Source organism: Chanos chanos, chromosome 15, assembly GCF_902362185.1.
Source record: "Chanos chanos chromosome 15, fChaCha1.1, whole genome shotgun sequence".
NCBI lineage: Eukaryota > Metazoa > Chordata > Actinopteri > Gonorynchiformes > Chanidae > Chanos > Chanos chanos.
In genome coordinates this window covers 4,494,453-4,507,446 of record NC_044509.1, presented here as the reverse complement: position 1 = coordinate 4,507,446, position 12,994 = coordinate 4,494,453, and the positions used below count along the sequence as shown (strand labels likewise).

General features: G+C 45.5%; 1 protein-coding gene across 1 annotated transcript in view; it reads right to left on the bottom strand.

The window, feature by feature from the left end:
- Positions 1-1,281, bottom strand: part of camkk1a (calcium/calmodulin-dependent protein kinase kinase 1, alpha a) — a 33,446-nt gene extending 32,165 nt beyond the window's left edge. The window contains exon 1 of the mRNA XM_030792767.1: positions 934-1,281. Within this exon, the coding sequence (XP_030648627.1) occupies positions 934-1,281 (348 nt within the window). The remainder of the gene's footprint in view (positions 1-933) is intronic.
- Between the last annotated feature and the right edge of the window lie 11,713 nt (positions 1,282-12,994).

Below are 12,994 nucleotides of genomic sequence, written 5' to 3'. Positions count from 1 at the left end.
TCTGCACTCTGCTAACAGGAAATGAGATTTGAGGGCAAAAAAATCTTTTACTTTTGCCTGCTGAAAGCATAGCGCTTTTGGAGGATTTAACCAACGTAGTCAGGCATCTGCCTGTGTTTCACTGAGTCTGTGTGGCGGTCTGCTTATACGAGGTCAATTCAAATCGAACCAACCAATGGGAGACCAAATTTTAAAAGCAGCCTTGGTTTTTTGGAGAAAGTGCCACCTGTCAGAGCAGCCATGCCTTAATTATTTTGAAAAGTAACTGAATGTGTTGTCAGTGCATTAAATAAATACTCTTTTTTTTTTAAACCATGTTAATTGTTTTCATTTGCACCAGTCTTACACTGTATCATCTTACTCATAAATTATTCTGACATAAATGTCAGAACATGGGCTTAGCTGACACCAAGTTTTTCCCTTAATAGCTCAAATCTGATGACCATTGAGAGACTAGGCCAGCTCAAATATAATCCTTTACACCGGGCACTTCAATAAACCATGTGTTATATGCTTTGTATAGTATATAGTGTATATAGTATATATAGTTTTGTACATTGGACAAGGTGCGACTTGGGTTCTGTACTCTCTCTGAATTGTTTGTCCAGATTATAAAGAGCCCAGGAATCTGAATAAAATAAGAACAAAAAAAGGCTTTTTTTGGTCGCCACTCTGTGATACTGGTGCACTGAATAAACTCTCTCCTGGTCATCACTGTGATAGTTCTGTGACTTGTGGTGCAGTGAATGAACTCTCTCCTGGTCATCTCTCTGTGATAGTTCTGTGACTTGTGGTGCACTGAATAAACCCTCTCCTCCTGTAGTTCTGGACTGCTTGTAAGTGGCCCGTCATAGAGACTAGGTTATATGTGTGTGTGTGTTGTGTGTGTGTGTTGTGTGTGTTTTGGAGGAGGTGGAAAAAGGAGGAGCTGACCTGCGCGTCTGAAATGGAGATTCGCTTCGACTCGATGGTGGGGCGTCGGGCCACGCGTGGAGATATGTGGGAGTAACCTGCGCCTCCTGCTGCACCTCCTCCTGCTGACAGATACGTCCCTCTCTCCTGGAGAGACATCTTCCTGCCCGACAGGTGTGGCCTTTGGGGCGGGGCTTTTTTAGTCCCCGCCCCATTCCTGATGCCATTGGTGGTCCCGTTAGGAGGGGCGGGCGTCATGGAAACAGCCGCCATCTTATCGGCGAGCTCTGCGTCCGTGGAGGATGAGGAGGTTTGGAACTGAGGGTCGGTCTCTGTACCCCCACGGCTTGGATCGCAGCTCATCGCCATGGCGACGTCGAAAGAGGGGAACAGAGGAAGTGGAGGAGGAGGAGTAGGAAGAGGGGAGGGTGGAAGGCGGGAACCAGTCGCATTAACAGAACTTCATCCAGCCTGGCACTGCCGTCCCTGAAGAGAAGAGAAGAGAAGAGAAGAGAAGAGAAGAGAAGAGAAGAGAAGAGAAGAGAAGAGAAGAGAAGAGCTTAAAGTAGAGGCAATGTAATGTAATCAGAGTAATTAATTTATACAAAACAATGTCTGAGATACTGTTGCCATCACACACACACACACACACACACACACACACACATTTGTATTCCTATGTCAAGTGCTTTCTTGAACTGGAATTGAAGTTTGATAACCCTAAACATAACTACAGAAAATAAAAACAATATGTCAGTTTTTATGACCAAAAAAAAGAAAGAAAGGTGTCTGGTTTCGTGAGAAAAATATTTGTGTATTTCTTAGGACACCTGGTCCTTACAAGCATTATAAGTTCAAAAAACACACACACTCGCACGCAAACAATAAACAAAAAGCACCGATATTAACCATAAATAGACATAATCCTTTTCAAGGCCCTTGGTAAATTCCTCCTCACAGATTGTATCTGAGTTAACCCCCCCCACCATCTCTCTCTCTCTCTCTCTCTCTCTCTCTCTGATGTTGACAGATGGGGGGTGACTGGTCTTGTAGGATCATTTAAGACAAATTTACTGCAACTTCATTTCAGTCGGGGAGGTTTAAAGCGCTCTGCTCCTGTCTCCATGTCTCTCCCCCTGGGCTCAGCCAGGGCAGGGTATATTCCCCACGGAGACACGGGGCGGACCTGCCCAGGCACAGCCGCCTAATTGAAACCCCAAAAAAGTGATGGAACTCATTTTAGACAGAGAGCAGAAATAATTAAGACCGATTCTTCTGGATGGATCCACACACACACACGCGCACACACACACACACGCTCCCTCCATCTCTGGTTTGCACACTCTCTTCTAACACGGTCTCTCTCTCCAGCCCACCACAAATCCCGCCCCCCCCCATCCCAAACTGAGTCTGGTACCTTAAGCACATGTCAACAACAAATGAAAAACCCCCAACCTCAGACGTGTTTTTCGCTGAAGGCATTAGTGCACGCGGACCCTGTCACGACCTCGTTTTATAAGGGCAGAAAAACAAACACACCGAAAATGACCACAAAATAGAGAGAGAGAGAGAGAAAGTGGTTATATGCAACAGCTGTTCATAAACAGAACATCTGTCTAAATGTTCCGGAATATCAACATATAAACCGTTGCCTTAGGAATGTTCTTTTTTTCTGACTAATGCCAGGAATCCTTGGTGACTACACTTCTTATTAGGTAAAGTGTTAAGCACATTTTAGGGTTTGTCAAACGGGAGGTCTGCTCAGGACAGCCTACATTGGGTTGCTCTCCTCTCCTCTCCTCACCTCACCTCACTCCACCTCTTCTCCTCCTCCACTCCTATAATGATCAAATCTAACCCCACAGAGAGAGAAACACACAGTAGCAGAGGACAGCTGGCTCAGATACTCAATAGATAAAAGGATCAAAGCGTACAAAACATGTACTCCACACACACACACACACACACACACACACACACAGAGAGAGAGAGAGTGAGAGTGAGAGATGGATTCATTCATCCATGGTCATCCTGTTCTATCTTTTTAATTAACATCTTTCGGGTTGTTTACTGAGTAGAATGAGGCTGTGTTCTAAAGGAAGAAGCAGAAGTGCGTAAACACACAAACAAACGAACAAACGCATGAAACGCATGAGATGGAAAAATCATTTCACTCAATTATTTGTAATTTGCTGGTCATATTTAAACGAGAAACAATTTGCGTTAGGTATCACCGCGGTATCAGCAGTTAAGAGTTTCATTATCACTCAGAGTCTCGTTCTCTCAGGTTTGTCTCGTCTTTCTCGGACGGCGAACTGCAGCAGGAAGATGAAGAACAGGAACTCAAACAAAACTATAACGTTCTGACATCGAACACACATTGTCCCTGAGGGGGGGGCCAGGTGGGGGGGGGGGGGGGGGGGGGGTGCTCGTCTCTCACAGATTTAGGGCAGAATGAATATTTTTATTTCGCTCGTACCCTGAAGGTTACCCAAAATACACGGGACACAGTGAATCTTCCCATTTTCTCCATTCCCTAGTGTCTTTCCATTGGGAACACAGTGTTAAGAGTTTTAACAGGGAGTCAAAGGCATTCAGACAAACCTCTCTCTCTCTCTCTCTCTCTCTCTGACAGCCGGGACCCTGTGCTAAAGCGATTAATCCGTTGCCTCAAAAAGGAACTGAGACTGGTTTTCTGTGACCTTTACAAGTTATATATGCAAAAATGTATAAATACACACACAGACCAGTGTATGCAAATGACCACAAGTTCTAGGGAATGCATGCGCAAACATACGTGCACACACACACACACACACACACACACACACACACATTTAAAACAAATATAGACAAAACACACACAAATACGACAGACACACACGCACACACACACACACACATTTAAAACCAATATTTACAAAACAAGCACAAAGATGACAGACATGCACACATACACACACACACGCATGCACACACAAACGCACAAAGGAGGGCGAGAGAGACTGAGAGAGAGAGAGAAACAGAGACAGAAAGAAAGGTGGTTGGGAAGAATTAGAGGACTGGAAATTTCTAGTGGGCATTGGACAAGGTACAGAACACACACACACACACACACACACACAAACAAACACACACACACACACACACACATATATACGCTCACATCAGCAATGCAATACAAATATGCATATGCGCAAGAGCACACACATACACAGAACACACACACACCACACACACATATATATATACACGGACATCAGCAATACAATGCAAATATGCATATGTACAAGAGCACACACATACACACATACACACACACACACACACACACACACATCATCGTCGTCATCATCAAGTCAGCCACAGCGTTCCGTGAGAGTTGGAGAACATGGTCAGACTGTGTAGGTGAGCTACAGGAGACTTGTATGACCCTCACTGACAGGTTCAGCCACAGCAGGTGGGCTGCCTGTTGCTCCGACAACCCTTCCCGTATACACATAAATTATCTGCAGCAAAAAGCAGACATAGGCTCCAATGTCTGACGGAAACGAAGCATTGAGAACGCGCTAAGTCAGAAAGAAATAGTTACTATGAGAAGAGGATGAGTAGAGAGAACCTTTCCCTCTCTCTCTCTCTCTCTCTCTTCCGTGTAAAGATGGTAGTAAATTATAAACACAACTGACCCCTGGAGAACAATTTGACCTTTAACAAACACAGCTGCTTTCAGCGTGCCTCGTTCTTACTAAATGAGAAGAGGTATTGAGATTTATTGATCTAGAAAATTCCCTTACATAAAAATAAATGATTTAATGGACAGGAAACTCTTGTAATTATATTCTTGAATAAACTGAATAGAAATCGAAAAAGTTGTGTTATGTACTTCCGTAAGGTTGTCATACAACCAATTGTCCACCCAGACCCCACCCCCCACACAGACACGCATACACACGCACATTCAGATGCATGTGTGTGCAAACACACACACACACGCACACACGCACATTAATGATATTCATAAAATTTTGCATCTTTAACAAGACACAAGGGTTAACATGTAAAAATCTGAATTATTTTTTCACTGGCTGTGCATGATTCTCTCTTCTGTTACAGGCAGCTGTCTCATTTTTCCCCTTCTCTGTGACCAACAGTAGAAGATTTATATAGAGAGAGAATGCGTGGATGAGTCCAGTCAGGGGTGGATGGGTGGGTGTGACTCCCAGTCTCCTGCCCCCTCGCTTCCCCAACATACACACACACACACACGCCCAACACACACACAAACACGCCCCTAACATACACACACACAGACACATACACACACAAACACACACACACACACAAACACAACCCCCAACACACACACACACACACACACCCAACACACACAACACACAAACAACATATCCCCAACACATACACAAACACGCCCCCAACACACACACCCCCAACACACACACAAACACACACATAAAAAAATTAACAGAAACCTTTTTTTGTCGCGACTGGCAGGTCTACTGCGGATAGAGAGGTGACTGGCTGTTTTATGGCTGTTTTAGTGCGATAGGATTCTGGTGACTAATGGAGGTCTCCTGAGGGTCTGAAAAATGATCTTTCAAACAATTAGAAATATTGAATTTCCAGTATTGCAGAGGATCATTCAGGGAGGAAACAAAACAAACAAAGAACCTCAGAGCAGATCGGGATCCATTTTATCGTTCTTTCTCCAAAAGACATACAGCTACAACATTCCGGTCTGATGAAATATGAAAGTTTGTTTCCCCAAAAAAAAAGAAAAAAAAATAGTAGATGTAGAGCCATGCTAACCCTGTCTGCCGTTTATTTATCCTTAATGGAATTTTTATTGGAAGAGTTTACGCTGAGTTTGAAGGTCACTGAGTTTGAAGGTCACCTGTGGGTAGCCCTGGGGAATTCAGAGACACTCACAGAGAACCATGACGACGCTACAGAGAGAGAGAAAAAAAAAAAACGTTTTCATTTTATCATACTTGAGTTCATACTAAAAGTCTCTGTTTTGTTTCATCTCTCTCAGACAAAGCATACCCCATGAATGAATCCGTATACAGCGTGCTAGGCAACGCACACACACATACACACACACACACAGTCATTGACCTTGCAGCCTTCCCAGTGCGTTGATGCAGTCTGTAAACACCGTCTCCATGGAGGAGGAGAGCAGGAGGAGTAGAACGACAGAAGAAAGAAAGAAAGAGAGAGAGAGAGAGCGCGAGAGAGAGAGAGAGAGAGAGAGTGGGGAGGTTGGAGAGTGAGCTCATAGCACTGTGCCCACACACTACCTACTCACTCTCCATCTTCCTGCTCCAGCTTCAGCCGAATCCCCGGACTGACTCTGCCAAAAGAGCCTGATAGTTTTTCACCGTAGGCGAAGACTTGCGCTGGAGCGTGCCCAGGCACTGAACTAATCAAATTAAACGGGGGGGGGGGGAGAGAGAGAGAGAGAGAGAGAGAGAGAGAGAGAGAGAGAGTGCCAAGCCCATGGCCAACTCAAAAGAGAAACTGACTCTAATGCTTTGATGTGGGTGATTCGGGATCAGGTACAATGTCGGGTAGGCGCTTTGTCACGTAGCCCGTTATTGGTCCGTCAGTCAAAACGGACAGAGCCTTTTATTTTTGAAAAAGCATCGTTCGTTTATACGTCGCACCACCCGACACAGGACTGTCACAGCCCTCTCCAACCGCTTACATCAAATCTACACGAGCCAAAAAAGAAAAAAAAAAAAGAAAAAAAAAAAGTCTAAAAAATGCTAAGGCTTTACAACACATGAAAAGCCATTTCCTGCATGTGAATTAGACAACTGAACGGACAGAGAGGTTCTCTGGTGAGATTTTACGAGTGAGACGCTGTTTAAAAAGGAAGCGCCCTTTGAGATATACAGACGAGCTGCTCTCCCTCTCTCTGAGTTTTGGGTTTGTCAACAGCTGTGCTCCGTCTCCCAGAGGTCCCAGTGTTTCCACTTGACGAGTCTCGCGGGAGCGCTTTGACGGAGATGGATATTGACAGACTTGCGAACTCATCAAGCGTGAGAGAGAAAGAACCGAGTGATGGAGAGCGCCGTCGCTGAACAGAACGGGTGTTGACGCAGATTAACCGTAACGAGATTTTACGGCGCGTGGGACGGCGTGGAGAGAACACAGAACGTGCCTGAGACCACACATCCCGCGTAGTACGGAGACCGTACGCGAGGACGTGTGTGTATACGCGGCTTACAGATCAGACAGCTGCAGAGATAACTCTCTCTAGACGTGTCCTCGGACATAAACATAAGTTCGAACATGAACTGAACGTAAACTGCACCAAACGTCACCTTCACGGTTACCGGGACTATTACATGGCACCGGTGACCGTAAATATTTTATGTTTTCACTCCCTGGTATCGGGACAAATCGGGTTTTAAGATGGCTGTGGGACAAATAGAGGAATTAGGACTGCATGTTACTGTGGAGAAAAATGGGACAGGTCAGCGTAACTGCTGCTGATGATATTCTGAGACGACAGCCAAACTGTGTTTTCCCACTCAGCACTTCTGTGTTTGGGCAGGAAATGTGAGTGTGTGTGTGTGTGTGTGTGAGAGAGAGAGAGAGAGAGAGAGAGAGAGAGAGAGAGAGAGAGAGAGAGAGAGCTTGTGGCTACAATATAAGAACCAGAACTTTCTAGATGAAGACAGAGGGACACCCAGTTTACATCTAAAATTAAGTTAATCTGCAGGGCCGCTAATTGGAACCACTTTCATTTCTACGTTTACCACATCGAGACGTCCGTCTCTAATTACGTGGGGAGAGTCCAGCCGAAACCTTCCGTGTGAGACGATAATCCATGGCGAGAGAGTAATGGAAATAAGGGGAACAGCTAAACACTGTGAATTGGACTCACCTCTCTTTCTCTAGCAGGATCTGCGTTGTCCTCCTTCCCCTACAGCAGACAGGAACCTACAAACACATGTAAAGTCTGTTAGCGATGTCTAGAGTCACGGTGATAAACAGGTATGACAACAATGAAGGCTAAACTCTTACATGTAAAGTATGACCTTTAGCCTCAATCACCGAATCATAAAGTCACGCTTTCTGATGAAGCGTAAAACACATGTTTAAGATGACATTGATAAAATCAGATATCTGACACCACGGGGTAAAGAATGGAACAGGAATATAGTTACACGTGTTTTTGGCACTCGCATTCATGGAAAATAACGGGTTAGGTCATTTTTAGTTTACATTGTTAGGAAAAAGAAATAAATAAACTGACAAAATTAAAGTGTGCCTTGCAAATCAAAGAAATGCAGTAGTTTGAACCTTTTTTTCTTTTCTTTTTTTACAGTAGAACATAAAAGGTATCGTTGCATAAATAAGTCTCCATTTCCTTTTGAAAATAAATAAATAAATATCAAAACTCCTCAGCTCTCTGTGAGGAATGACAGAAGGAAGTGTTTGAAATGATGAGTTTAAAGGTTCAATTCAGAAATCTTCCGGAATCTTCCGTCATCAGTTAAAAACGATCGCTACTCTTTGCAGAGACGCGTTAACATCTGGACAAAGAAGCGGCCTAGTTTCACTAGGACGGCCAGCTTAACACAGACTGTCAAATGTTGGACTCAAACCCCTAAAACCAGCTGACTAACATGTTACTAAGCAGTTTAATCCTGTGGCTAACACAACCTTATTAATTTGAGGGAAGTACTGTTTACACTAACAGAGTCACAACTGCTTCTCAGGATTAGCGACTTGGCTTCGCGAACAAACGCTTGTTTAGACAGCGCGCCGATGCCAAATTTACACCCTGGACACGCATACTCACTGCAGCTCTTCTTACGACACGCTGACGACCTTTTTACGAACGTCTAATGACGACCGACAGCTCAGATGAAGAGGTGAGAACGCAAACACAGAGACGGAGAGGGGGGAAAAAAAGGCGAAGCAACCCCCGCTGGCTCCGTAGTAAAAGAGAGAGGATTAAATCCCCTCTTGTGCCGTAGAGGCAGAGCAATTCCTGGCGCTCTCCAAAACTTGGCGCGAGGACACAGGGACCGCTCGGGAGAAAGCAGAGCCTTCAAAACCAAAGGCCAACAGCTGAGGACCGTTTGGCAGCCATTTGGAGGTGCTCCCGTCATGGCTCCCCCAACTTGCCGGGGACACCGGGCGTAGCGACGGCTCTTTCCGAGCTCTCCCGGACCTCAGAGGCCGACGGGTCATTTGTCTGCTTTGTCATTTGTCAGCGCCGGATTCCTAACGCTTTAAAATGTCAGAGTAAACAGTGTCCAGACCTCAACGGGCCACGGAAGAACAACCTTCCTCACACGAGCATCTCGGTTACTTAACTTCACTTCAAATACCCCTCAGAGAGAGAGGGAAACACAGCTGGGCTTTTTTTTTTTTTGTCGGAGACTAAACTGGGGGAGAGGGGATTTTTCCCTTCTTTTCTTTTCCTTTCCTTCCTAACACCCCCCCCCCCCCCCCCCCCCCCCCCCCCCAAAATGCCAAACATAAAGCTCTTTGGCGGAGAGTAGATCAGAGAGAAGAGAACGCTGGGGAGAGCTGGCTGTCAACTCTAAATGCATTTCCAAGCTTTGAATGGATGAAAGGAAGGAAAAAGCCAAGCAGTTCACACCCATACACAGACACACATCGCTGCGACTCTACCGACCTGTGTGTGTGTGTGTGTGTGTGTGTGTGTGTGTGTGCAGAAATGATAGAAGGTGTTACTACGATAACAGAGAAATATGTTGTGTACTGTAACACTTAGGCTGTCCTCAGCGTGACCTATTGAGCCATGTACACTGACAGTCTGGTTCGCTCGGATGATGTGTCACATTTAATTCTATTCGCAGAGAGAAGAACTGAGAAGTTCTGATGGGGATGGGGGGGGGGGGGGGGGGGGGGGGCAGTGATAGCCAGAGCTGCAGTGGCTGTCACAGGAGAAGAGTGAAGGCAAAAAGGAAGGACAGAGAAAATACTGGGTATGTATCACTGAGAGAGAGAAAGAGAGAGAGAGACTTTAAACGAATATGGTTTGCTCATCTAGATTCTCTGTTAATCTTCAAATTCTAATTTTTGACTTCTTCTTGTAAACGTCCTTAACAATGAAACATTATGAGAGTACAACCTCATAGAGATGGAGAGAGAGAGAGAGAGAGAGAGGATGACTTTGAATGAAAAGGGGTCATCTTTGTTCTCTATTAATGTTTAAATTCTCATTTTTAATGCATCCTCTTGACATAGAGAGAGAGGGAGAGGGAGAGAGTGTGTGAGAGAGAGAGTATGTGTGTGTGTGTGTGGGAGGGGGGGTAAGCGGAGGCAAGAGTGTGTATGATTGAATATCAAGTGGGCTGCATACCACAAAAAACAAAACCCTACCATGACAGTGCTGAGTGATGTCAAAACATTTCAGCGAGAGGAGAGCCCTGATAGAGTGATGCAAGAGGAAGAAAGAGAGAAGAGACAATCCCCCCCCCCCCCAAAAAACCCCAGCACAGGAGGGGGGGGTGGGTGGGTGGTATGGCGACGAGAAAGACAGAGGGAGGGTGAAGAGAAGAGAAATGAACTGTGTCTCCATAACAGCAAACAGGTCTTCACCTCAGCCATTACACACTCAAGACGGATCCATTTCAACTCAGTAATGATCTCACCACACACACACACGCGCATACACACACACACTAATATGACCATAAACAGATGTTCTTGGTAACAGCGTTTACCGTAGATGTGCACACTGGAAGACTGCAGGCGTTATGAAGGTGTTGCACTCTCTCGATCCATCATTCTCTCTCTCTCACTCTCTCTCTCTCTCCTTCTCTCTCTCTCACTGTCTGATCCTCACCTGGCCTCACACAGTACCCCCAGGCCTGGAAACCGTGGCAACCCACTACCCGCTGATGCCATTAATAAGAGAGAACATTGAGAGGACACACACACCGAGACAGAGGTGGCTTTGTGTGGGTGTGTGTGACTGTCAAAATTCAGGTATTAGCTCTTTTCCTGACTTTGACGCTGACGTATTTCTCTTTCAGCAACGTGCGCGCACACACACACACACACACACACACAGAGTGTCATCCTGAACTGTAACTGTAACTTGTAATATAGAACTAAAATCAAAACTATCTCTCTGAACTGACAGACTCACATCTTAGCCATTAAAATCACATTCAACAGGAAATCCATTTGGCTTTGAAAAAACTGGGCCAGTTAGGTTACATAATGCAAACCCAGCTCATCTTTAGTTTTGCATCAACTTCAGTTCAAATGGATTGCATTGCAAGCACTGAAACCCAATGATACAGAGGTCAAGTTCAGGTGAAAAGAGCCTGTGTTTAGGATTAAGGGCTAAGATTAGACAAGGTTAATCAGATACTTGGTAAATATTGTCACAAACAGTAACCTGAGGTCCATTTTCATTCAGCTTTCATTTCACGGTCCAGACCAGAACACTCTGCAGTTTTCACAGACATCTCCAATTAGGGCCAATTAGGACACTGACACGAGAGCCCGAACCTCCCCAATAACACACACACACACACACACACTCAGATTACTGCACTTCCATATTCAAACTATCACTCACAGAGCACTTCTACTCTGACACTGTAATTACAGCCCTGTCTGCGCGTGTGTGTGTGTGTGTGTATGTATATGCTCTCACTCAATTGGACACTTTCGCTTGTCTTGACACGCGTGTGTGTGTGTGTGAGAGAGAGGGAGGGAGAGAGTGAGAGAGTGTGTGTGTAGAAGGCTAATCCCCTGCTCTCTTTAATTGAATCTCACAGATTATCTGCATGAGATGCAGTAGGCTATGAGGCTAGCCGGAGAAGCTAGGAAACAATCAATGACTGCCTTTCGGCACTCAGAACTCCAAACTGAGAGGCAGATACTGACTTCCACTTGGTCTGCTTTCACTCTCTCTCTCTCTCTCTCTCTCTCTCTCTCCCTGTGTCTTTCTCCCTCCCAAACTATAAACAGTTGAGGGAGTAACTGAACAAGCACGCTCAGAGAGGCCAGAAATAACCCCCACCATCAAATACACAATCCCAGCCAAATCCAGCGCTAACCTGTCTGCTGTGGATGTCTAAAACCTGAGCCAGTGAACAGAGGATTATAAAGGACACACAGATAACAAGGGAGGCGAACTCCCTGTCTCGTTTCTACTCACACGCACACACACAGAGACGGGTCCTGCAGGGCCGAAATCCAGGAGATAAGCACATGACTCAGTCCAGTGGGAGAGAAGGAGGCCCACACAAAGTCCTCATTTCCAGGGTATCCTCCCCCCTCCCCTTGCCCCTCGGGCCGGCATTTGGACCTCCAGAGCTAACCCCAGTCTCCTGCTTACTGCCAAGCCCAGAGCGAGGCACTCTGTGAGGGCAGGGCATGGGTGGAGCCTGGGTGGGTGGTGGGGGGGTGGAAATGGAGCTGGTGAAGATCTAGTGATGTAGACCCGCCCCTCTCTGCTGAGTCACCAGATCACACGCGAGTGTGTGTGTGTGTGTGTGAGAGAGAGATTAGTACACAGTAGGGCATTTGGTCCCATCTGGAAACACCCCTGTACCTCTTGAGAGTTGGGACTTTCATCAATTAGAGTACACGCACGCATGCGCGTGTTCACAAACGGACACAGTATGCTATATATAGCCTTCTGTTATTCATCATTTGTGATGAATGGTGGAAATTGTGAGTTATCCTGACCGATATTTTGGAACTCGGGTGACTTTCTCAGTGAATGAATCCTTAGCAAACCCAAACATACTGAATCAGTCAGCCACATCACAGATGGGGAAAACCTTCACTTCTCCAAACTGAGAATTCACACTCGGGAGTTTCCACACAGTGTTGCCGTCTTCCCTTCTCTGCCTGTCTTCCACCCTCCGCTGTCTCACTGCGCTGCCGGATGCCGCTTTTTTTAATTGCCATGAGCGCAATGAGTTTTTTTAAAAAAAAAACCAAATGAACAAAAAGTCATTAGGCCATAATGCTTCATCTCTTTGACTTCATTTCTTTCTAAAAATGGGAAAAACAGAGAGTCTGTAATATAATTTACGGTAGACTTCAG